This window comes from Hermetia illucens, chromosome 3, assembly GCF_905115235.1.
Source record: "Hermetia illucens chromosome 3, iHerIll2.2.curated.20191125, whole genome shotgun sequence".
In the NCBI taxonomy this organism is placed as follows: Eukaryota; Metazoa; Arthropoda; class Insecta; order Diptera; family Stratiomyidae; genus Hermetia; species Hermetia illucens.
Genome location: NC_051851.1, coordinates 173,367,066 through 173,393,228, shown reverse-complemented (window position 1 = coordinate 173,393,228; position 26,163 = coordinate 173,367,066). Strand labels below are relative to the sequence as shown.

General features: G+C 44.9%; 1 protein-coding gene across 1 annotated transcript in view; it reads left to right on the top strand.

Annotated features, from left to right (window-relative positions):
• LOC119651069 (sodium/potassium-transporting ATPase subunit beta-1) overlaps window positions 1-19,598 on the top strand; it is a 119,535-nt gene extending 99,937 nt beyond the window's left edge. Inside the window, exons 2-4 of the mRNA XM_038054406.1 lie at window positions 11,055-11,312; window positions 17,575-17,846; window positions 17,904-19,598. Coding sequence (XP_037910334.1) covers window positions 11,055-11,312; window positions 17,575-17,846; window positions 17,904-18,182 — 809 coding nt within the window. The 3' untranslated portion in view covers window positions 18,183-19,598. The remainder of the gene's footprint in view (window positions 1-11,054; window positions 11,313-17,574; window positions 17,847-17,903) is intronic.
• The last annotated feature ends 6,565 nt before the right edge of the window (window positions 19,599-26,163 follow it).

The following is a 26,163-nucleotide window of genomic DNA, read 5'->3' as shown; positions in this document are numbered from 1 at the left end:
GCCACAGCTGTCAGCTCATGGGCAACCTATTCGGAATCGTTTGCCAAATCATAAGTCAATTGCATGCCAGATTGTAGTCGTTACCGCTGCTCACGTTAATCACCACCAGCTCTACTAATGGTTTTCCGGGCTACTAACTGAGAGGTGCCATCCAGCAACTCTACACTGTCTGCCCAAACCCGTTTAGTCCCATATTTTAGAAGTTTGGTGCAAATCCTACTATTGTCGAAAAATTGTTTGCTCTCATTATGATAAGCGACGCACCGTTGTTTAAGGTCTTAGCAGGACTAAGCCTAGACAAAGATTTGTATTAGGATTTGAGGTTGACTCTGGGTTCCCATCTTTTAAGGGGACCATTCGTTTTAAGCAAGTTCACGCTCCGCAACGTCTGAAGAGTTACCTCTGCCCTTGCGACGTAACCGTCAAAGCATTTCTTCGATTGAAAAAGTGGGTGTTTGCCTCAAACAAGAGATCCCTGCACTAAACCGTAGAAGTCAATTATTCCTCGAAACTAGTGCGGCCCACCGTCATGATCAAATGAAATCCTCAAACAAATTTTTGTCAAGATTAGTAAATTATGAGGTATAATAATGCAAAAAGAAAACATTAGCCCCCGAAAAATACTTAGAGTTAAAGCCTCGGCTTGAGTTGCAGCTTATACGCGAAAAGGCTACGTGTAGAAGATTCGGCTCCCAGCGCATTGTTGAATTTGTATGGTGGAAGAAAAGCATTGCACATGTTCAACGTTCTTCTATCATTTTCGAGTTGAAAATTCCGCTCACCTTTTTAATGCTCTTGTAATAAATATCACTGGCATCGTACTCTACTTGCTAAAACACAATATTGCAAATTTGAAGAGGATCAATTGAGATTCGATCGGAGGAAAGATGGGTCCCATGCAAACTTACACTGTAGGCTCGATCGATTGTACTAACACTGGAATACAGAATTTAGTACCCTTAGCAAATTCACTCCGAAATCAAGGTTCAGAGTTAAATTTGAAGAAGGCCCCCTTAATGAGAAACTGCAGGCGTAGGAGGATGAAAGCGAGTCTTCCCTGCCTAAAAACAGGACAAACTGTACCAACTGATCCTCCAGGTTAGAGGTTGGGTATGACTGACAACCCTACACCGAAAACCGATGTTACGAAGCCACAGAAGGAGGATGGACTGTAAAACGACGAACCCGGCAACTACAACGGAAGCAAGCAAGACAAAATATATGGTGGCATCGTCAGCACCAAAAACCAACTAACCAAAAACATCAAACTATTGATAATTTCTCTTATTTACGGGCAAAAATCACAACCAAAAACAACTATGATGATGAAATCCGCGCACGGTTGTTGACAGACAACAGTGCCTATTTCAGCTTAAAAAAACCGTTTCGCTCGATACGTCTCACCATAGGGTCAAAGCTCTTGCTCTACAAGACTAGATCTTCCCAGTCTTTATATGCCCCTCGGAAACTTGAGTTCATGGCAAGAAAAATTGCGAACTCTTGGCCATGTTCGAGAGAAGAATCCTCCGAAGAATTGCTGGCCCCCTACATGAGGATGAACGATTCCGTAGCCTACATAACGACGAAATCAATAAGCAATACCATGAGCGTCAGGTTGTGGATATAACCCGGCTCAATAGGTTGCGGTGGGCGGGTCACTTAATCCGTATGGATGAGGACGATCCCACCCGGAAAGTCTATAAGAACAATATCTATGGTAGAAAAAGAAGACGAGGCAGACCCTGCCTAAGATGGAGCGATGGCGTAGGTCAGGACGCCAGACAGCTTTTAGGGATATCGAATTAGTGGACCTCGGCGCAAAACCGGGATGTCTGGAGTTCCTTATTAAGGCAGGCCTATACCGGATACCGGTTGTCGCGCGGTTGTTGATGATGATGATGATCTCATCGAGGAGCAAACTGCCTCTGCATGGATAATGATGGAAATATGATCAGCGATATCGACAGTATTAATAAACGCTGGGCTTCTGAATCCGACACCTGATGCCCCATACAAGTCGCCCAAATCGAGGGCAGTATTGGTGATCCTGGTCCCACTTCACATCTCCCGACAGCAAAAGAAGTTGATTACGGCGAGAAAATACTTAGTCCCCGTCTCCAAGAATACAGTCCGAACCAGGACAAATAGCAAACGGATTAATTATGGCATATTAAGTCGATGAACTGATAATTAATTTCTGCATTTGGAAAATAAAATCTTATTAAAATTAGTTCACTGCCTGTCTGTCTGTTTGCCCGTTTGTCTTTTTTCTTTGTAAGGGGGCGGAAATTTTCAAAAGACTCTGGCCTGGACACGCCAGAGTGTGGGAGTTTTACTCACTTAAACCATTTTGATGGCATTAATGGTTGATCTGGATTTACGGAACCCATGCTGCCGATCTGGAAGGTTTCCTTAACTCTCGACGAATGGGGGTAATCCGTTGTAAATTACCCGCAGCAACATTTTCCCCATTGTTTCTAGAAGACATATGGGCCTATAAGAAGATGGTTCACCCGGAGGTTTACCAGCCTTTGCTAGCAATACCAGCTTCTGCTGCTTCCATGCCGTAGGGGATATACCCTCGGAAATGCACGCTTCGAACAGTTCAGCGAACATATCCGGTCTGAATTTTACGACGAGCTTAAGGGCTCTGTTCGGCATGCTGCCCAGGCAAGGAACTTTGTTATCACTTATTCTGCTGTAGATCTCCAACAGCTCGGCCGTGGTTAAGAGGCTTCGGCTCGTTAGGCTACTCTCCTTGCTTCCTCACTCGTGGGCCCAAGCGTTGAAATCACCTTTGGACTTCGTCCTCTTCCATCAAAAACAAGATTGTCAAACTCTTCTTCATATTCAGACAATGTGAGACTGGGTGGGGCATAGCAGCTGTACACGTACACACCACTTATTTTCGCCCAGACGAAACCACTGGCCGACTGACTCATGGAGCTTTGTATAGTTTGACGACCGCACGCCCATATCGCCCCTCCACCAGTCGAGTCTGTAATCCATACACCACCATCACGGTTTCTGTGGGGTTCACTTACGATGGTAATTTCCATCTGAGATTCGTAAGTGGTCCGCTCAAGTTAGTCCTGAGTGACCCTGCAATGATTAAGGTTTATATGAATAAACCTGATTTTTTTCATTGCTGTCAACGCCTTCCTGAATTCCAGGCTTTTACTGCTTCAGGCAGTATGCAATATCTCCTCCTTCCTTTCCTTCACACAATAGACATTTGAGGTCCCTACAGCACTCTTTGGCAATATGTCCTTTCACCCCACAACTTCTGTATCGATCGGATCGATAAATGCCGTTGGTGTATGCCTTTGCGAAGTATCCAAATATGAGGTACTTGAAGCACCTCTTTAATGAAAGCTGCTCTCACAGGCTGCAGGCAACCCATCCAATTTGAACCTTACCGGCCAACAGTAATTTCTACGCTGCTTCCACTGATAATGGCATTGTAACCGTTTGAGTATTACTATAGGCTTTTCTCAAGGTCACTATGGATTCTTCTTGCAGTTCCTCCAATTTAAATTGTTCTTTTAAGGCAGTGCATGTTTTTTCTCTGGATGTCACTTCGTCACACTTGCACTTGTGGCACAGGTTTTTTTATCTCCTGTGGTTTGAGCTCCGTTCTTCGGAATTGCTGGAGTATTTTTTTCACTTAGGTGAATTTTGATTTCCTAGAAGATCACCGTCTTCTGTCAGTTCTGTGTCAGGTTTCGGCTTTTCCTTGGAACTATCACTCATTTTGAGACAGCCCCATAATTCCGCTTTTCCAAACCAGAAAACAAGGAATCATATGACACAAAAATGGATGAAAAAGAAACTACACATTGGATTCGGCTGTAAGGTCTGCATACCTTTCCACCAAAAGATTAAACCTAAAGGAGGCCCAGGAAATACCCTGTCTTCCGCTCATAACCAACAATGACAACAGCAGGCCCTGGTCCTTGGTGCATTGCAACTAAAACTTCTCATCCAAATGGGGAATAAGTCGAACCTATCGTAATAAAGTGGGATAAAATAGGATAGAAAGGAAGGAGAGAATAACCAGGAAGCAAAATTGTTGTGTCAAAATGAATGATGTCCTATTTTGCGGTTCCCATAACACCCAACAACATTATTAAACGACACTACTTCTCAGCGATAAGTAGGACACCATATCCTTCGGTTATATCCTCACAACTGAAAGGAATCATAACGAGCTATGCCTATGTAAACTCTTCGTCCCTGCAACCACGAGGCCCTTACCAAGGAATAAAAAGGGAATGGCGATCTGCCCCCTCAATAACGTCATTGAAGAACTCACTGAGCCAAAATATTGGATTCTAGCTCTTCCGTTTCCACAGTTGAGCTTTACCCAAAAGTTCTGTTTGGTCTCCGCAGCTTCATTCGGTTGATTGCCTTCTCAAGATATATATTGGTCGACTTCAGCTTCCAAATGCACTGGTCATGGATGTTTGGGTTCACCTTTGTGCTGTCCCGCTGCTTTAGGCTTAGCACTTCGAACATACAATTAGAGGCTGTATCTTGTACTCTTGTTCTTTTATTTATGGACGTGCTGTTTCCTTATTTAGTATCTTCTCGTGGTAAATATAACATAACTTGACTAGGCACTCACAGCCTCACTTAAATGAGCCATAAACAGATTTAAACCGCAATTTTGGTAAAAATAAAACCCAGAATTGCCAGACTAGCCATAAATAAATAATACTCTTCTAACCCAGTAAAAAAATCATAAACCCAAAGCAACAATTTATGAAACTTTGCATCATTAAATCAATACAATTAACCCCATCAAGCCCGCTTTTACACAATATATTATCCAATTTCATTGCTATCTTTATTATCACATCGTAAAAAAAAATTCAACCATTCCGTGGAAATTTTCGCTCACAACACGTTCAAAATAGCCATGACTAATACAACGTTGAAAGACGGTTGAGAATGTGTTTATTTAAATATTTAAGCTGGATTTTTCGTTGAATTATTTCTACACAAGGTTTGCCACTGTGTAATTATTTTCCACTTAAAAGGCAACACTTTTGAAACACAATACCTAACAAGTTGCAAACTATCATTCATTAGTTTGCTGGTAATTAATACGGTCATGAAAATTACTTGGAGGAAAAATAATTGTTAAGAATTCTAACAAGAGATTCTTGGGGAAATTAAGACTATTCAGACATTCGGAATTACCTATTTTTAAATTATTTAAATTGTTTTGATTTTCTCAATTGCTCATTTTTAAATGCTCCATTTTCAACCAGTTTGTCCTCTTTTCAACCTTCATTTACTATTCGTTAAGGTAACTATACTTAGAACAATTGTTGGTTTCACTATCAAATAGCGAAGGAAAGCTACAGCTGAGCATTAACAATAGGAATGTGACTTATAAAAAAATGATGTTTAGAGAGTTAAGAAAATTCTAGTTTGCAAATGGCAAGGAAAGAAAAAAGGGCACAAAGAAAAAATGATGTACCCCCGGTCCCCTCTCTCCCCCTAAAATTGCTAAAATTTTTACGTTACTTGCTTTACGTAGGCTCCTATAACTGGATTGCGTAGCACTAAACAAAAACCCCTTCTATAACTTTATTACAAGCGTTTATTAAACACTAAATTATACAACCGTACTGTATTATAGAACAATTCTTCAACTTGTACAATTCGATGCGTATTCACACCGACGCAATCTGTTCTAACTCTAGAACCAGACTGACTTTGTGGGCATTTCATTTCATTTCATTTCATTTCATTTCATTTCATTTCATTTCATTTATTTTCTCATAGTGACTTACGACTAGACAATTATTACTTACTGCTAACTTAATAACGGCTAATTGGTCTTAACGCTATCAAACGGGTGACTATTACATAGTTTGGCCAACCCGACCTTCTCTGTAATCTACTTTACTGTGTATATCTTTATTTATATACATCGATCTTGACAATTTATAATAGAACTTGGTATTTTCAAACTGCGCCCGCACTAAAGGCGCGAGAAGGTGAAATTTTACTTACTTAACCTAGTTACATATAACTTAACCTAACTTATTTTAACTTAATCTAACATAATTAATCCTTAACTAATATTTACAATAACCACATTACAATTTCCTGTGCTTATCCTCTATCCACCCCTACCAGGCAAGGAGTTTCAAAAAGGGTTAGGATTTTGGGTCTTAGAGATGAACTCACGATTTGGCAGGGCCTTAAGAATGTGGCCAATGGGGAGGTTTTACCCTGTTGGTAGAGATGCCGAATTAATGGGTTGGGGTGGTCCTTCGTTCTTTCGAAGAACCTTTCCATTATTGTGAGAACGTGTTCTCGAAGTGGTTTGACTTTGGCTCGCCTATACACTTCGGCGTTTTTGCCGATCTTTTTTATTTTCCAGTTGTAAGACAAGCCTGTGCAATGTCTAAGGATTCGGCGTTCGAATGACTCGCATTTTGCCATTGCTTGGTTGGAGCAAGAGATCCAAGTTGGTGCTCCGTAACAGATAACGGGTCTTATAAGGGCCTTATACAGGGTCAGTTTGGTTTTGGTGCTGAGACCTACTGTCTTGCGAAGAAGATAGTAGATGCTACTGACTGCACCGCGTGCCTTGCTGATAGCGAGCTGAAGGTGGGGTTTAAACTTGAGGAGTTCATGCAGAGTTACTCCCAAGTATTTGATCGAAGTAGATCTGCTCACTGTGGTGCTCCCGATTCTCATTTTCAAGCGTTTAGCTTTCCTATGGATGCCTCTAGAACCTAAGTATCTAGATTTTCCCCTAAAGGTGCAGATTTGCGTTTTTCCCTCATTAATCTTGATTCCCCAACTACGGTAGTACCTGCAGAGATTTACAATGTATTTCTCAACCGCTTTGGCTACCCTGTTGGGGTGGAGGTTCGAAGCGAAGATAAGCGTGTCATCGGCGAATTGGATCAGTTCAACGCCGTCATCGGGGATCGGAACGTCAGCCGTAAAGATGTTGTAGAAAGTTGGCCCAGAAATGGATCCTTGCGGTACACCCGACGTTACCGGCAAGAGATCGGAGAATTCATTCCCCACGCTGACATAAAAGTGCCTATCTTCGAAGAAACTTAACGCAAGTCTAATTATCGGGACAGGGAAGTCATTATCTATTAATTTGTATATAAGTCCGTTTACCCACACGGAGTCGAAGGCCTTTTCCAAATCTAACGCGCATGCTACTGTGGGTTTATTGTTGACGTTAAGTCTTGAGACGACAGTGTCGTGTAGGTAGCTCAGCGCGTGCTGGGTTCCGTGTTTAGAGCGGAATCCGAACTGGTGGTCAGGGATAACTTTGTTGAGATTACAATGCTGGACTAGCCCAATTGTCCATGCTTTCTCAAACAGTTTGCCAAGGTTCGATAATAGGGAAATGGGCCTGAAATTGCTTGACTCGTTGGAGGTTCCTTTCTTTCGGATCGCAATAATTTTTGCAACTTTCCATGTGGATGGAAAGTAGCCGTTATTAATACAGTTGTTGAAAACTGCTAATAAAAACTTCAGTGAGGCTCTGGGGAGGTTCTTTATGACAAAGTTCGGGATTTCATCAGGCCCGGCCGACCTTTTACCGTTGAGGTTTCTGGTTAAGTCGATGAGTTGAGGTAAACTCAGAAAATGTTGCGATTCCGATGGCTTGACTGAGGCGTTGGTTGTGGTGAATTTTGTTAGCTTCTTGGAGCTCTCAGAGACGAAGGCCTTAATTGTTGAATCAACAATCGACGATATAGCCGGGTTGTTTTGAGGCGGAGGGGAATTGAGCTGAGTCTCAAAAGATTCCGCGAGAACTTGCGCTTTCCTAGCGTCACTGCAGATGTGCTCCCCGTTCTTGGAAAGAGCGAAATTGCGGGACTTATGTTTGCCGGTTAGCCTGTTGATATGCTGAAACATATCTGGGCCGGGCTTAATATCTGCTAGTTTCCTTGTCAGTTCTTTGTTGCGAAAATTCGCCACTCTTTGCCGAATTATTGTACTCAGACAATTAATCCGGGAAAGCAATGCTTTATACTCAGCATTAACTTTATTTCCGTGTTTGTGGAAAATCCGTTTGAGTTTCCTACGCCATATTTGCCTGACTTTCATGTGGAGCATGATATCGTGAGGGACTGAGTTATTATATATTGTAACTCGTCGACTTTGATAAGCCTTGTGTTTTTGCGTGTAGCAGTATTAATGGTATCTGTGGCCAAGGTGATGGCTTCGTCGATCTCCATGTCTGATAGATTGCAGTCAGTTGCGAGTTTTTTCAAGTTCAGCCTTGGTGCAAGATCTGCCTTGAATTTGTCCCAATCAGTGTGGGCGAAGGACCTCACGGTGGTCATCACTCGCTTTCGCAGTTGGGAGGACGAGGACAGTTTAAGTTGTACTGCGAAATGGTCAGACATGCCTGGTAGAGTAGTGCACGATATCACTTGAAAGTTCAGGGAAGTTTCCTCAGATAGGAGGAAGTAGTCAATGGTTGATTGGCTACTGGGTCTTGTCGGAGTATCTGTCAAGACCAAATCGACATAGGCTGGCGAGTAAGGGATCCATTTAAGCACGGTTTCCCCATTTCTATTGACTGCCGTATCGCCCCAGGAGGTGTGCCTAGAGTTGAAGTCGCCACCGAAAATGAGGTACTTGTACTTTAACTGGAGATTGCCCAAGATCTTAAGATCTTGTCCCAGTTGCTCATTTAGACAGTTGCATTTGATGTAGACGGAAACTACCAAAATCCGTCTACCATCAGTGGTTTTTACTATTGCCGCCGCAGCGGAAGAGGTAAGCAGGTTTCGTATGACGACTTCCTCGAATTCATAGTCTTTTCTGACTAAAAGGGCAGCGCCAGTGTTGTTGTCGTTCCGGATAATATTATACCCGGTGAATTGCACGTTATGCCTGCTATTGGGGTGAGTTTCTGAAACGCAGTATAAGTCTGCTTTCAGCCTGTCGATCAACACTTGGGCAGTGGCACGTTGGGCGTGTGAGATCAGGGACGCGGAGTTAAAGGTGACGATATTTAACTCGATAGGTTCATTAAAAGTTTTATTGCAGCGAATTGCCGCTGCTCGTTGGTGGAGGCCGTCGCGAGAGATTGCACCAATTCGCGGAAGGCGTTTGGTGCGGGGGTGGGAGCAGGTTGTGCTGCCACTCTTGGTGCAGAGTTCCTGGCAGCTTGCGCGTACGATACGCTGGGTCTGGCCAAGCTTTGTGACAGTTGTGTCACTGCGTGCTTGGCTCGGGAGCTTTCATTCGCTCTTCTTTGCTTGGCAGCTTCCTTCCTGGTTACCATTTCTTTATAAGCTGGGCACCCGCGGTAACTCACTGGGTGGCCTGCTTGCCCGCAGTTGCAGCAAAGTACTCCTTCGGCTGCAGTCCTCGTGCATTCCCCACGAGGGTGCGCTTTCGAGCACTTGACACATCTGTGTACAATTGTGCAGTTTTGCGCAATGTGTCCGAAGTTTTGGCAGTTGTAGCACTGCACTTCTTCGAAGCTCATGACTTTTTGCCAGGAGATCTTTTGATGAAGGATGTATCTAACCTTCATCACTTCGGTGAGCTCTTGAGAGGGCTCGAACGTGGCTATAAATAGTCCCGATTGAAATTTCATCGGGAGGGTAGGGACTTCTCTATGCAGAGCTTTGTCTCTGCGGGTAACCAAGTTCGCTACCGTGTTGAGTTTGAACTCAGGGTGGTCGGCTTGCAGTTCCTGCAGGATGTCCGTGGGGTCCGTTTCCCTGTGGAGCCCTCGGATAATTAGGGACTGATTTCGCAAAGAAGGCGGGGTCCAGGTTGTGGCGTTAAGCCCTTGCTCTTTCATGAGCACGAAGACCTGGTCGTGTTCTTCCGCCGTCTCCATAAAAATGAGGGTTCTATCCGCCCTCGTGTTTTTTAGGGATGCTTTCAATCCCTTGGCTTTAATTAACCGGAGGAAATGGGACACGTTTAAATTGTAGCCGGTAATGGCTGGAATTTTAACCTTTTTCGTTTTCAAGGACGGGGAAGGATTTGCAGATGGCTGTGGTGGCTGTGGTGGGGCGGTCACAATTTTCGCACTAACCTTACTTTTCTTAAACCTTTTCCGGCTCCGGACAAAGTTGAAGGGGCCCTCGTCGATGATGACCTCAGGGAAGGCTGCAGGGGATCCCACGATGTCCATTGCGAGGGCTTCCTGCTGCTCCTGTTGTTGTTGTTGATGCGGTTGCTGTTGTTGATGCTGTTCGTGTTGTTCTTGCTGTTGTTGTTGTTGCTGTTGATGTCTTCGTTGCTGCTGTACTGGTGCCGGTCCAGCGCGGACCGTCTCCTCTAGCGACGCTAGCTTCTGCTGCAGTTGCTTGATGAGGTCTGCAATTTTCTTTTGCAGACCCAGTGTAACTTCGTTGACCTCGGGGCCCGTGCTCCCCTCCTCCTCTGAGGACATTTCGCCTGGGAGTATCACCTTACTCCTCTTGGCGGACATCTTGTGCCCAAGATAATATTGAGATGCACTGTACAACGCTGTCGGAACGATACCACCTTCCGAGTATCTTGCTGTATCTGCAATTTCACTTTTCTCACTTTCTCACTTTTACTGCACAACTGGTGATTTGAAAAAATCACCTCGCACTGTATAATGAAAATCTTCGTGTCTCGTCTGTTCGCTTCGATGTCTCGGAGCGAACTGACTTTGTGGGCGGATTTCCGGCCCTTTTATACCCCGCGGAACATTCCAGAAAGACATGTAAACACTTTACTAGAAAACTACTTTGCGACAAGATCTTCCTACCGGCATTAAAGTCATCTGTTAACAATTATCATAACTACATATTCGCCCTACTGTTATATAATTTTGGTGTCCTGGCTAATTGTCATTACGACGATTTACATTTACGTCACACATAATTTTTCATAGCGATTTTCGTCACATTATTTTCGGACCCTGTATATTTGCAGTCCCCTGTACGGGACATACCGCGTTAACCACTCTACCACTGCCATCTCTTAGTTATTTTCAGTATATTCTCTCTATCTGTAATCTATTCTGAAACTAATGTTTTTCTTTTCTTTTTATCTTTCAGGAAAGCTACTTATATTCTACACAATATTCTACGCTATTCTTGCCATTATGTTCGCGATATGTATGCAAGGATTATTAGCAAGTATATCTGATGATCGTCCTACCTACGTGCTAGAACGATCCTTGATTGGCACTAATCCTGGCCTAGGTTACCGTCCTCTTGCCAATTTAACAGAACTCGGCTCTGTGGTGCATTATAATTCGAAAAAACCAGACGAAATCAAATTTTGGACAGACCATTTAGATGAATTTTTAACAAGTGAGTATGCAAGTGTCATTTTAATATAAGCAATTTTTTCGAAAAATATTTGTTTCCTATTTATAATAGTCCCGAAGCCTTTGGTATCACTTTTCTCCAATTGTCAATGAATTTCTCTCCATATCCATTTTTTTCAATATGTTCTCAGCCAAGTGCTTGCTTAGGAAACCCAAAGATACCTTGATCAAATGGTGAGAGCTCGAGAATGTAAGGTGGAATCAAGTAGGTCATGTACTCTCTTACGTTATCATTCACAATGAATTCGGAATTCTCCGCCTACCACAACCAATAACGGAGCCTAGAGACCATATAGTGGCAGCTTCCTGATCTTTTTTGAGATTTTTCGATTGGGTAGGTTCTGAGAATGGGTCCCCTTTCACATGACTATATTTCGTAAAAAAATATTACACTCCTCTTTGGCATGTATGGGGACCCCAAATTCGGTGTCAATCAATATAACCGTTTCCAAGAAAATGCGTGTTAAAGCAAAAGGGCTATAGACTGAGCCTATGGCCAACCACCTTTGATGCCTCCTTCAAGATCGATCAACCTTGTCCACTTTGGTCTGCTTTGAACGGATTATGCAAAAACGGATTCTGCAGGCCGAACTGCCACCTCTAATATTGCTACGTCTGCCAGAAGAGTGTCCAGAGAGTCGCAAATGCATGAACCACCATGCTAACTATTGGAATGGTCCTAACTTCGGCAAAGTGATAGCAAGCAGAAACGCCCAAAAACGAGCGCCTCCGTCCCGGAATAATTTGATTCCGCTCACCAACCCACACGTGATTTCCACGCCTTCTTTCACTCGACCATCCTTGCCTTTTCTGATGTAATACACAGCAACACACTAAGCCTTCCCACATACGATTTCTAACCAAACAATTTCGATGCTTCGTTAATTCATCGAGCAATCTCGATAGTTTACGGTAATCGACCTCATCGTATCTAACCATGGCTGTTGAGATCATTGAGTTGAATATCGACTCTATTTCCGGTCGGACTCGTAGACATAGGCTCCGATTGTTTCTTAGCGAACATAATCCTTAAAAACCACTCTTATGTGAAACCAGGTTGTATTAGCGATACATACCAACTTTCGCAAGCTTCCTTTTTTCCGCAAATAGATACTATCCTAACCTTATATTTTTTACCTTGCCGCAGACACTGCGATTTCCACGCAATACAGGTTTTCCTTTCCGCCAATGTCCTCCCCCTCACCCTCACTTCAATCGAAGACACCCCCGGCTTCGTATACACCTTTTCCTTCTATTGTTCCATCTAACTCTTTGATCGGAAACCGGACCTATTCACCATCAAATTTTTTGCGTGGACCAAGTCCTGCCTAACCGTTAAATCCTGTTCCTGGTTTTACCAAAGGCTTAAATATTAGGCATAATTTATAAGTAGATACCTATGTCAATAAAAACGGGTACCGATGGCTGCCCAATTATGCATACCCCCGTGCCGGTAACATTTCTAAATTTAGACCACCCCCTACCGACAATTTGAGGAGTAGCCATTCTTACCTCAACTTTTTCCTGATAAACGTCTAATTTTTTTAATCCGTCCCTGGCATCGGTGGCATCCTTGATATCCAGCTCTCCATTCCCACCATTCAACAACGCGTTTAGCAACTTGTAGCCCAATCCCTTAAAGCTAAACTGTCCTAGCTCCAGCACCCATAGAACCAAAGAAATTCGAGCGCCGAAATTGGTGAAGGAGCTGCATCTACATCTTTACACAAAATGCATTCAAGGTCTTTCTCTCAATTTTGTGCCAGGTGTCCTTTTTCACCACATCGCCTGCACCGGTCGGCCTATCGTGCTTGCTTGGGCAAGATCTGGCTATGTCACCGTACTCCAGACATTTAAAACACATAGCAGGACATATTTTCTCCCGAATCCTACAGACAACCCATCCATCCAATCTTGACTTTGTCAGCTCCCAGCAATGATTGCTGTTCGCATACCACCGTATACTTTACGCAAATTCTTGATTGTGTCGACATTTTATATTGCCGCACCGGTCCTCTCCAAATGTCCTCCTTCGCCGTGATCTCATCAAGGTCCCTACACTCCATAGTTACCTCGTGTGTTAACTCCCTCACCGTAACCTCCTCACCTAAAGATCTACCAATCAAGTTTTGGTAGTTAAGCGTCCTCTCGTCGTGCGTCTTCCGAAGCTGCAGGAGTAGTTCTCCCTTCTGCGTTCTTCCGATCCGTGTCACATTGACTCCCAGGCCGCTTAACCTCGGACCTTCCTTGACCTTCCGCAAAATCTCAGCGTAAGAGAGCTCACCTCTACATTCGATAACTATTGCATCCGGGCGGGGTCTCCTTCTTTTTACCTGCTTCCTTGGCTTCACGGTTGTCGGGACATTTACTCCCATTTCCTGGGATTTCATTTGTGGAGCCGGTTTGGTGTCCAAACGTTACACTCCTTTCGTTACTGGTCCTTTGGACATTCGGCTTTTCTTTATTATTGGAAGCTTTACATAATTGTCCATCCTTTCTCTGCTCCTCTTTACGCCCTGTACAACTTTCCATTTTGGACTTATTTGAGTGGATCACTCCATCTTTTTGGTAACAATAACATGGCATCACCATAGAAGTTTGTAACTGTCCAGTATTATGAACATTGGTGCGTCGAACCTACATAGGTGAGAAATTACATATTGTCTGCTATTTGTAGTCTAGCCTAAAATTGATAGACCAGTAGCTTCCTCCAAACTACAATTTTTATTTAAGGTAAGTTGCTCCCGAAATATATATCTACATAGAAAACCGCGCGGGTTCAGCGAAGCAAACCGTCTGCGCGATCCCGCCAATTGGGGTAACCGGGCGAATCTAACACTTCGCGGGCGCTCTTTCGAAGCGGCCGCCGGCTCGTCGTAGGCCTTCAGCCTCGACAAGGACACCCACTTATGTCCACTTGCTCACCTCGTTCCAGAACTTTAAGGGGGCCCTCGTATTATGATTGCAAGGGCGTTCAAGGGGTGTCCGCCCTGAGGAGGACCTGGTCACACATCTCGAGACCCTTGGAGTATTCCGGAGTCATTTAACCCTGCTCTGATGTCCAGAACAGGATCGACGGGGAGGTGGAGATTCCCCCCGTAAACCATCCCCGCTGGGCTGGCCGCGAACTCCTCTCGCTGGGCTGTACGGAGGCCGAGGAGGACGAAAGCCAAGGACCGCGACCACAACGGATTGTCGTGAGCCATTAAAGCGGCCTTTAGCGTCCGGTGCCAACGTTCCAATATATGTAAGTAAGAGTTTGAGCCGAAAATAGGAAACTCCTTGAATTATATATTTGGAATTTACCTTCAGGCTCTGAAGCTCTGTGTCGTCTTTTTATGCCTCGGCGATTACCGTATAATCCACCGGGGCAAGGACCTCCGAAATTCGAGACAAAGCGTCTGCAACAGCATTGTCTTTACCAAACACATATTGGATATCAGAAGTAAACTGGCTGATACAACTCAAGTGCCTAAGTTGGCCGGGGGGCGCTTTGTCGGGCTCTTATCTAAGCGAGAATATAAGGGGCTTGTGGTCCGTGAACATAGTGAACTCCTGCCCTCAAGGGAGAAACGGTAGTATTTTATAGTGAGTAGTTCACGATCGTAAGCGCTGTAGTTGCGTTGTGCTGGGCTAAGCTGTTTTGAAAATAAGCTCGACGGTTGCCAGATTTGATTCACCCGTTGGTGCAGAGCGGCGCCTACCGCAGCATCTGTGGCATCGACGAACACAGCAGACCACGTAACCTCGCGGGGGTCCTTAGATTTGGGCCCTGACAAGTAGGCGTTCAGGATCGCTTGATGATGAGCGGCCCTGGGCAAGAAACGACGGTAGAAATTTAGCGTGCCCAAGAACCTTCGCATATACTTCACCCTGGTTGGTATCGCCTCAACCTTGTCTAGGTCAGGTTGAACACCGTCAGGGGTAACTAAGTGGCCGAAAAACTTCACCTGCTTCTGTAGAAATCTGCATTTTTCGATATTTAAGACAAGTCCGGCCTCAAGGAGACGTTGAAAAATGCACACAAGATGCTCTAAGTGCTCAGATTTGGAAGCGGAAGCGACCAACACATCATCTATGAGTAGATCACCTTCAAGAAAGTCTGCGCAGCGTTGCACAACTCGAAAGTCATTCTAGTGAAGTGGAAATCGAAATGTCTTCGGGAGTTACAGGGATTTGGTGGTATGCCTTGGCTAGATCCAAAGTCGTAAAAACTCGGCAATTCGTTAAGGAGAGCGCGAAATTATGAATGAGTGGTATGAGATATCGGTCTGGAACTGTCTGAGCATTGAAACGCCTATAACCTCCGCGTGGCCTCCATTTGCCGTTTGGTTTAAGGACCATATGAAGCGGAGAAGACGAACAACTGTTTGATGGTCTGCAGATATCCTATTTCATAAAATTTTCAAACTCCCTCTTCACAACAAGTTTCTTGGTTGAAAGAGGACACACCTTTGAGAAGTTTGGAGGGCCGGCGGTATTGATATGGTGCTACACATCGTGCTTTACCGGCTTGGAGACACTACTTTCCGTAGTGATGTTGCCAAACTCCAAACACCCTCCTCGAAAATTACCGAGAGAGTATGATCTCGACAGGTAGAAATCTTCCCTGACGTCTGCAACGAGGTTGCGGGGTCTATTAACTACGAACACGTTCGGAGAAGTCCGAGACGCGACTTTTTCGTTGTTGACACAAAAACTGTCATTTTTCTCGCCCCAGTCATTTTTCTCTCCCAGACTGTCAGCTGCTTCTGCGACCATTGAATACAGCGATGGAGGCGAATTTATGTTAGCGCCTAGGTTCACGCCTTAGATATGCCGCCACAATGACGTCAAAATCCTGTTTTTGCTTCAATATTAATGGTATTTTGTTTCCTTCATCCATATTTTTGTTCGGGTATTTGGTTCAAATTCAGACACAGGCTCGCTTCACGGACCACAACGGTGGCAGTCCCCAGTCCCCTCCCGCTACCCCTGTTTTCCATAGGAGGTCCTATTCATCCAGCCGTCCTTTCCCCTTTTTGAACGGCCCAACTACCAAACACTAGAGAGCCGGCGAAAATTCCATAGGCTTTCAGTAATGGTCCCCCTGCACATCTCCTGAGTTAGCTGAATCCACTAAACCGCGGTTCACCCGTCTCAGGATTGTAACAAAGTGGCGTGTTGTATTCCGAAACCAGCAGGAAAAATTCACCTCAACAGACCAGACACAACCCTACCCGGGTCGCCGTATCATCCAGGCGGATAGGAACATGGGCAGACATGTGCGTCAGTAACTGGTACGTGGGTATATGCCTGGGACGCAGTTACTGCCAACCAGACTTCACCTGAGAACGACTTTTCCCGTAGCCATTTTTGCCTCACGGGTGGGCGTTCCCCATCCCTCTCCTCCCTCCCACACACCTCCAAATGCGTACAAGCGCATGTTCGTACACCATCGGGAATTCCTTTATCCGCACGAAGGGGGGCATCTGATGGGAGATCTGGCAAGACTTCTCAGGCCTCTGTCAGCCTTTCTGTCCCCCTGTCTGTCACAACCACTTTTCTCAGAAACGGCCATACCGATTGACACAAAATTTAGTGAGAAGGTGAGAACGCCCAGACATGCAGTGAGTGACATCTTTTTACCTTGAGATTAAGGGGGGGGGGGTCCCATACATGCAAAAGGGGGATGTAAAATTTTTTTCACCGAATACAATCATGTTGGGTATCAAATGAAAGGTCTTGACTAGCACTTTTCGATGCCGGTCTTACTTTTGACATTTGTTGGAATGGTGCGGAGTGGGAAGGGTCGAAAGTGATAATTTCTTTAACCGACTCATTCTCAGAAAATACCCAACCGAAAAATCTGAAAAAAAATCATGAAACTGCCTCTATATGGTGTCCAGGCCTCAGTTTACTGTCTTAGAAGTTTACAAGAGGAGTAACTGGAAGCCCCTTGTGTGGATACGTGATGTTTGATCCTAGAGGGGCCCATTGAATACTGACCAGAATAGGCCGATAATACTTAGTCTCACTGGGTTGGAATTTGGTTACACAGTAAATTTCAGGAGGACAATTAAATTATGTCTCCACTGTCGATACTCTAGTTAGACTTGTGGATCTCCTTTGTACCTCTCCGTTCTATGCTAGTCCCTGGACTGTCCCTACAAGAGGTCGATCCTCTTTCTCTCTTTAAAATATATTCCAAATACCAAAAGAATCTAATATTCTTCCAGCAATCTAATTCGGTTTCATACTTTTAGCTTACAGTAACAAAAGTGGTGGATCTAATGAAAAAATCTGTGATTTTGACACAAAACTGAACCGAGGTGATGTCTGTGCAGTAACTCTGGAGAACTTCGGTCCATGCAATAGGAACCAGTCATACGGCTACGATAGATCCAAACCATGCTTCTTCCTTAAATTGAACAAGATCATGGAATGGGTGCCGGAATACTACGAGGATGTCAACGATTTACCAGAAGACATGCCTGAGGACCTGAAAACCTACGTCAAAAGCATTCCAGCAAAAGAGGTTGGTATTCTGACAATATCCAATTGGTCCTAATAATCAAGATGGGATTTATTTCAGCGTAAACAAATCTGGGTATCATGCCAAGGACATCATCCAAGTGATATGGAAATTATCGGTCCCGTTTCCTACTATCCTGGACGTGGTTTCGCTGGATACTACTACCCCTATACCAATCAACCAGGATACCTCAGCCCTATTGTTGCCGTCCAGCTGGAGAGACCGACTCTGAATCAAATGGTTCACATCGAATGCCGTGCCTGGGCCAAGAACATCATCTACGATGGAAGCTTGCGAGACCGTCAGGGTTCTGTACTTTTCGAAGTTCTGATCGATTAGTCCAGGCCTTTAATCCCGCACTACATTCATACAATAAGATAGGGTTTAATTTAAGTTTTATTCTAGTTTCGTTATTTTAGTTTTCTCAGAGCACTTTTTTTGATGAAGGAACAGTTCTCCAATGAAATTAGATATCTAAAACTACGAATACGACAGTGAACAGTAAACGAAACTACAGTGCAAATGAAATCCAACAATTTTTTTTTGTTCTTCCGTTTTTAAAGATATTATCAAGTTTTATAGCGTAAAATGTATTTTGAGAGGGGTCAAGCCCAATTTTATTTATACAAAACACCCAAAAGTGCCAGTTTTCAGCGAATACCACGGCGGACATGAGGTCCTGCGTTAGTTACATCAATGAAGTATTGCATAAACATCGACTCTAATATAAAATATTCCGTGATTGAGTCGGCAAAGTATCTATCGATTAGGAGTAAAGCCAAGACCATTTTTAGTAGGAAAGGAAACCATCTTCACACCATTGCAAGCAACTCATTCTAGAAATTGCCAAACATTGCAATTAGCTCTAAAATTCTGTAGACTATCGTGTTTAGTTTAAATTTAAAGATAGAATAATAGTTTCCAGCCCGGAGTCGATCTTCCCGAGAGGGGAGGAGAGGGGGAGGGGCTCCAATAAATCCATCTGGCTGGACTATCTTCAACAAAGGTAGACCTTCTTTTTTGAGTGTAAATTAATGTACAATTCGACCAGCAGTAGCTTTGTTTTAGTCTTTAATTTATTTTCGTGTAAATAAAGATACGCAACTATCATTTCTCCCGTTAGATATTTAAGGATAATTACGGTCAATATTAACAAATTAGTCATATTATCGCAATTCAGTGTTAATAGTGAATAGGAAATGTTAGTTGAATCGAAAGGAACGTTTTTCACGAAGGAAAATTGTAAATTGTTTTGAATTTATATGAAAAGATACAAAAAAAAAACTAAACCAAATGGTTGACTGGTTTTAAGCTTTTTGAACGTTTTGTTAGTAAATTAAATTTGTACTAAAAATGAGAAAATTTAGATCTGATGACATACAAGATTGGATACACTTTAGCATAAAATCAAAAATGTGTTCATCCTTTAGGCGAAACAAAAAATTAGAGGAAACAAACAAAACCCAAAAAAAAAAACAAAAGATATTTTTTATGAACGATACGATGGAGACGAAATTTTAGAACAAAACAAAGAATAATTGTGTGTCTTCTGGATAAAATTATAGAATATAAAATATATTAGAGAAAAATGTAGATTTTCCATAGCACATTGTGGTTTATAACGTAGAAAACAAGCAAAATGAATTCAAAATTCAAGCGAAATAATGATAAATTATTATAATGATTACTTTGCAGTGCAACAGTATTTTTATTGCCTTTTAAGATTTGAAGATGAATAAAATTTAATGATAGATTCATGAGGATATTATTTGTTCCAGTTGGAAAGGAAAAATCTGAGACGATTGAAGAAATGTAGTGGCCAGGGCTTCGCAATGGAAACGGAATTTCATTCGCCTTTTTCTAGATTAATTTGCTCAAATAATGCATTCTATAGTGTGCAATTACCTTAAATTTCGCCCCATATTTGCACGTTACTGAATGTGAATTGATCGTGACAGATGAGAATGATTTACCGCATCCGTATGCGCATCCATATGTTCCTGGCAACATGAACTCTCGAAGCTCAAGACGATCGTAGCGGCATCGGGACCTGTTCGTGGGGGACAGCTGATTAATGGCCGGTGAATTGTCAAACTTCGCGAAGGAGTTCGCTTGTGGCCGCCCAAGCGAATGGCTCGTTCTCACGATTGCTCTCAGTTGTTTAACTGGTTTGACGGTAAAACAATGCTAGTTAGAGATTTAACACCCGTACCTTCTTGATAAGAAAGTAAAGTCGGTGCATGCCTGATGCTGCGAGTGTGGAGGGATACTAACCCACAGGACGCGGAACAAGGTCACAATATCGCTGCCCATGGACTGGGCAATTTCAGCACACAACTCCTGCACTCGGCCGACAAGGTCGTTACGGCCAAAGAAATTATTAACGACGACTGCCCTGCCATAATCACGGACGACGACCAGAACTTCCCTTCTTGGGACCAGCCTGACGCTTGGAACGGTAAAGCAAATTCCTCTATCAATTAAATCCAAGGATTCCAAGACGAATTCAAACTTACTTCAGGTAAGTTTGTCTTCAATCGAAAATAAAACAAATTCGGACACTCAAGCCCCAGCAAACAAAAACCGCTTCCATCTTCACTTTGGAAACGAACATCGCACCGAAGAGACGCAAGCACATCCCGGAACCTTGAAATCTGCCGACATGGCCAACTCTTCGGTAGTTAAAGATAAGAATAGAATTAGTTTCTTCCCTCGGCTTTTTCTGTATGGCTTGAGAGCCAGGGCACTGGGCCTTGTTATCAAGAACATTAACAAAAATGCCAAATTTGAGATTACAGGTACAAAGTCCGGCTCATTTGCCCCAATACCCATAAGAAACTCCTCCACCCAATCAAAATCACTAAACTGGAAGGTAAATCCTTCAACCTGAAGGAGGAGAGGAAGCCGACCATCATTCTCAAAGAAATCTCCCCTCACAAATTCACTCCCGAAGACATGGCTTCGAAAATTAAGGAGTTAACGCAGGTTACGCCGATCCGCGTAACAAGGCTTTCCACCCCGTGGTCACAAACCAACGACAGAAATCTGAGCCGTTTCTATGTGACCCTCAACTCTGAGGCAGACGCCAACGTAGTCACTAACCAAAATATCCTACTTCATCAGCGGATTAGCCGGGAGAAACCCAGAAAAGGGGACGTCACCCAATGTCAACAATTTGGCCACGCTACCTCAAACTGCGTATACGACCCCGGATGTGTCAAGTGCGCGGGTCCACATGCCTCTAGGGACTGCCCCCGTTCGGCTGTACAAGACAACGCCGATAAGGATTCGGCGGCGCCCCTTAAATGTGCACACTGTGGTCAACTGGGTCACCCAGTCAACTTCTCCAAATGCCCACATAGGCTGGATTCAATCCACCGTAAAGAGAGAGCTAAAAACTTCCCTCATTCTCGATCTGCCCAACGCTGATAGGCCAACTGGACCGCCCCTCCCTCACTAACCCCGACTTTCGCCGCAGTGGCAAGGGTTCGAATAAGACCCGAAACCCTTAGCTCTTTATTGCCTACATATGCTTTCATTCGCAGGGGCTTCTTCACGGAAGCCAGGTCCCTAATCAATATGTCATTCTCCCCGCAGTAGAACTCAGTCTCTGACTTGTACCACAATTATCTCTGTCTCCCCTTTTAAGACAAACGAACGAAGCGTACTTACAATTCCTCTTCAAATTGCTGGACAACCAAAATGAAGGTGCTCACACTTAACACTAATTCGCTCATTTCTAATGACAAACGTTTCGCTCTCTACAAACTCCTCGAGGATTCCGATCTTAACCTCGCTACCCTAAACGAAACCAAGGGGGAAGCCCCCAACACAAAACTGTATGTTACATTACTTTCCGCAGTCATCCTAGTCAAAGCGGGACTCAGGGCAATTAGCATCCCATAGGCCGCACTGGCATCAAACTGCCTGTCAGCATTAGTCACACTTCCTGTTATGGGTGGAGGCGTCCTCAGAGTCCTAATCGGCTCTCTCTACTTCCCGGGCGGCACAAGTCCTCACCTCACTCCCATTTTGTCCGAACTCTGGGAAATCGCGGCCAGTTTCGATGCCTTCATTCTCGGCGATGACCTTAACGTGAGGCACGCATCTTGAGGCAACTCAGTTAACAACGAAAACGGAAAAGTGCTATTCGATTGGTTTCAGTCAGGCCCATTCCTTAGAGCGGACATCATTAACGCTGGTATATCATCTTTACCTCGAGGGTCTTCTTTCTTAAACGGCTTTATAATCTTGTCCATACCGTCAGCGTGTGTCACTAGCTGCTCCTCTTTGGCAGCTCACTCCGACCATCATGCCCTCAGCCTCTCTCTGCATCTACAGTTCTCCCTTCACTCCACCATCCGCATAAATGCAGATCCTGCAACCTGGCAAACTGGGACGATTTCCAACGCGACTTATCCAGTGCACTGGATCCTCCCCCGGACAAATCGCCTATCCACTCTAATATTCAGCTAGATACATGCATCTGAAAAGTCAGCTATGCCTACAATTGACAAATACGCTCCAGCTAAAGAAGCTGGTTACTACAAATGCCTTTTCCTTTCCCTGTCAACCCTTCTCTTAGTCCACGATAGAAGCAGACTACTGCAGCACAGGAAACGATTATTTCACCGGCGACGGAACAGATGCAAAGTTGACTACCGTCTCCTCTCCGAGATCACCAAAGACCTGTCCAGCAAAATCAATGTAGCTATTCGGTCCGAACTGAATGCATCTTACAAGAAATATGCCAATATGCCAAGTCTGCTTTACGTCTGTTCGTCTACACAACCAACCAGGCGCGCTCCTCTGACATGTCTAGTCTCAGCAGACTATCGTCTATCTTAGGAACAAGCCCCGGGCACCACCAATTGCTTCGTCGAGTCTACTTCTGATGAGCTTTTCGAGCCCTTTCCCGGCCGTGTCAAGCATACACAACGGTCAGTGTGCAGACGGCAGCTCCAGGTTTCCTTTTCCCTTGTTGTTTAGCGCAAGTCTCGCTACCTTCCAGCGACAAGGAAAAATGCCCTCCTTGAAGCAAGCATTGAACGCCTCAAGCAGCAAATGTGGCCGTTGGCAGAACACCAATTTGTAACCTCCCGCGGTTCTTCGAGCTTTGTTATTGTAAAAAAGTGCAATCCTCGACTTTTTCCGTGCTATTGACATCAACCCGTACAGCTTGTCTAGGAAATAATGACCGTACAACGCGGTTCACCTGGACGGTATTTAGTATGCGGGGCTTCCGCAGAACCTTGATTTTCCGGATGACAAGTTTGTAGCCAAGTCCGGGTTCTCATTCACCTCGTTGACCAGGTTCTGTCAATCACGAGCTTTGCTTTTACTTGGTGTGGAGTCTCCTTTTTGCTGATCTATCATCATCATCAATGGCGCAACAACCGGTATCCGGTCTAGGCCTGCCTTTGCAAGGAACTCCAGACACCCCGCTTTTGCGCCGAAGTCCACCAATTCGACATTGCTCCATCTCAGGCTGGGTTTGCCTCTTTTTCTTTCCTACCATACATATTCCCCTTATAGACTTTCCAGACTGGATTATCCATGAATTAGGTGATCCGCCCGCCGCAACCTGTCAAGCCAGATTTTATCCAGAATCAGACCTTCGTGGTATCGCTCATAGATTTCGCCGTACCATATACCTCATTGCCTTCATTAATGTGCAGCCCAAGATATCGCATCGTCTGCTCGATCTGGATGCAGATAGACAGTACATCTCGGGTTGGTCTTCCTATAATGTGCAAATCGTCAGCGTAGACGAGTAGTCAGGTAGATTTGAAGAGGATGGTGCCTCTGGCATTTACATCTGAATCACGAATCACTTTCTCCAGGGTCAATAAATGACAGAGCATCGACTTGTCTTAGACCGTTGTTGATGTTAAATGATCTCGAGAGTGATCCTGCTGCTTTTATCTGACCGCGCACATTGGTCAGGGTGAGCCTAGTCAGTCTTTTCAATTTCATCGCGATAGCGAATTCTCTCATGGTTGTATATAGTTTTATCCTGGCCATCCTATCATAGGCGACCTTAAAGTCAATGAAAACATGATGCAACTGATGGCCCATTCCAGGAGTTTTTCCATCGCGACCTTTAACACCCCTAGCTGGCAGTATACCTAGTTAGTAGGTACCGGGGAATGAGGAAGCGCTGAGTGCGTTTGAGCGCAACACAAAAATACCTCGTTCACAGCAGCGATCAGCAAAAGAGGCAGCGGGGACTGACATACCCGATGTGACACCGGGGTGCGGAAATGGCAACTCCAATGCCTTGTAGTGCCCTTGGTCCGAAAGAAAGCCCAATCAGAATCGCTAGTCCTGAGCAGAAGGAATCGGACACAAACCAAGTGCAAGTGAAGTCGACCGTCCTAGCTAGAGCCGAAGTGGAAAAACTCAACAGGAAATGCGCAGTAGTGGTGGAACGTATGCGGTCAACAACGTTCCTCCAGAGGAACGTCAGCAAAGGCGTCAAAAACGGGCTAATGGAACTGGAGAAACTATTGGACCACATCTCTTTCTATAGGCGAAAATGAAGAGCAGCGGAAGACAATTGGAGAGCAAAAGCAACCGCACTCCCCGCTGAGAACGCTGTTTGCGTCAAAAGGACCGCAAATAGCCCACTGCAAAGCCAACTGGAGAAAAAGCGGAAAAAGAACCACGTGCCTGAAGGAGACTTTATCGAAGTAGTTTACAGGGCCCAAAAAAGAAGGCGAAGAAGGAAAAAAGGAAACAACTGACTATGCCGCCAGAGACACGTATGTCCAAAGACAAGGAGGCTGCAAACCAAAAGCCGAAAAGACAAGGAAACGAAGGACTAGACCGTCGGTTCTGCTCATTAAGCCGATAGAAGGCAAGGCATTTGCGGAAGTCCTTAGTGAAATCCGTTACAGGATGAAACCCGAAGACAAAGGAGCAGAGGTGTCTTCCATACGGGAAACGAGGAGTGGCGGAGTCCTCGTCGAACTGGGCCCAAAGACGACTAGCAAGAGTACGTTCTGTGAAGCGGTCAAGGGGTTATTGGGGGAGAAGACCCTTGTTTCCAGCTTAGAGCCCATGTGCTCTCTAGAAATCCGACATCTTGATTGCCTCACAGAAGAAGGTCGAAGTGGAGAAGGCGAAAAAGCGCGAATGTCCAGAGGTAACCAATGCCCGGATAGGTATAACCTCTGTAAATGCTCGACTCCAAAAACTCGCCATGGTGGAAGTCCCCGAGCAATAGGCGAGGAAACTCTTTCGCAGCGGGAGAATCAAAATTGGATGGGAAGTATGCAGGGTGCGAAGGCGGATAGTCCCCACCAAGTGCTACAAGTGTCTGGACTATGCACACACGTCAGCAACTTGCAAGGAACCGCAAGCCGGAGATACAGCCAAGTAGGTCATCAAGCGAAGACTTACAGTGAAAGCGAGAGTTGCATTCTCTGCAGGGATCGGGGCATGTCTGGTGAGAGTTTCGCACACACTGCGGGCTCGGAACGGTGTCCAATCTTCAGGGCGAAGTTGGAACGGGCTAGGGTGCAAATGGCTTGATGCGCTTACCTGACGCCGAACGAGACGATGCCGGACTTTCGGCGCGGGCTTGATGCTCTGGAAGACGCCGTTTCGATTGCGTAGGGACAAATCCTGGTAGGTGGTGATTTTAATGCCAGGGCTCTTGAATGGGGCATGCCTCAGCCAGACTCCAGAGGAAACGGATTCTGGAAATGATGGCGAGAATCGCGCTCATAGTTTTTAAGACCGGACCCACGTCAACGTTTCGGTATCCAAGCTGTGAAGAAAGCATTCCGGTCATCACTTTTGCGTCGGAATCTCAGGCATCATCGGTGGATGGTTGGCGAGTTCTAGAAGACTTCTCGGTATATGATCATCATTACATCGCCTTGGAAGCGGTTGACGCTACTTGCCGGCGAGCACCAACGCGACGCTGCCCCTGTCTGTGGAATGTCGCGAGGGAGAACATCGGGGAATTCGTCGAAGCTCTTGGAACAGGCAGAGCTGGAGGGCGCTCCGGGGAGTGGTAACGTCGCAACTGACACCGTAAATTCAATCATGAACCGGATAAAGACGGTGTGTGAGGCTTCCATGCCCCGGAGGGGTCCCAACTGCGATAAAACTTCTATATACTGGACGGCAAAAACTGCCGACCTACGGAGGGAGTATTATAAGCTCCGCAGTTTAGCACAACGTTTGTACGTCAACGAGGAGGCATGCATCATGAAGGGACGGTATGAACCAGCAAAAAGGAGACCCGTCGTGACTAGGTTATAAGCTTGTCACCCGGAAAATCGGGGCTCTGCGGAGGCCCTGCATACTA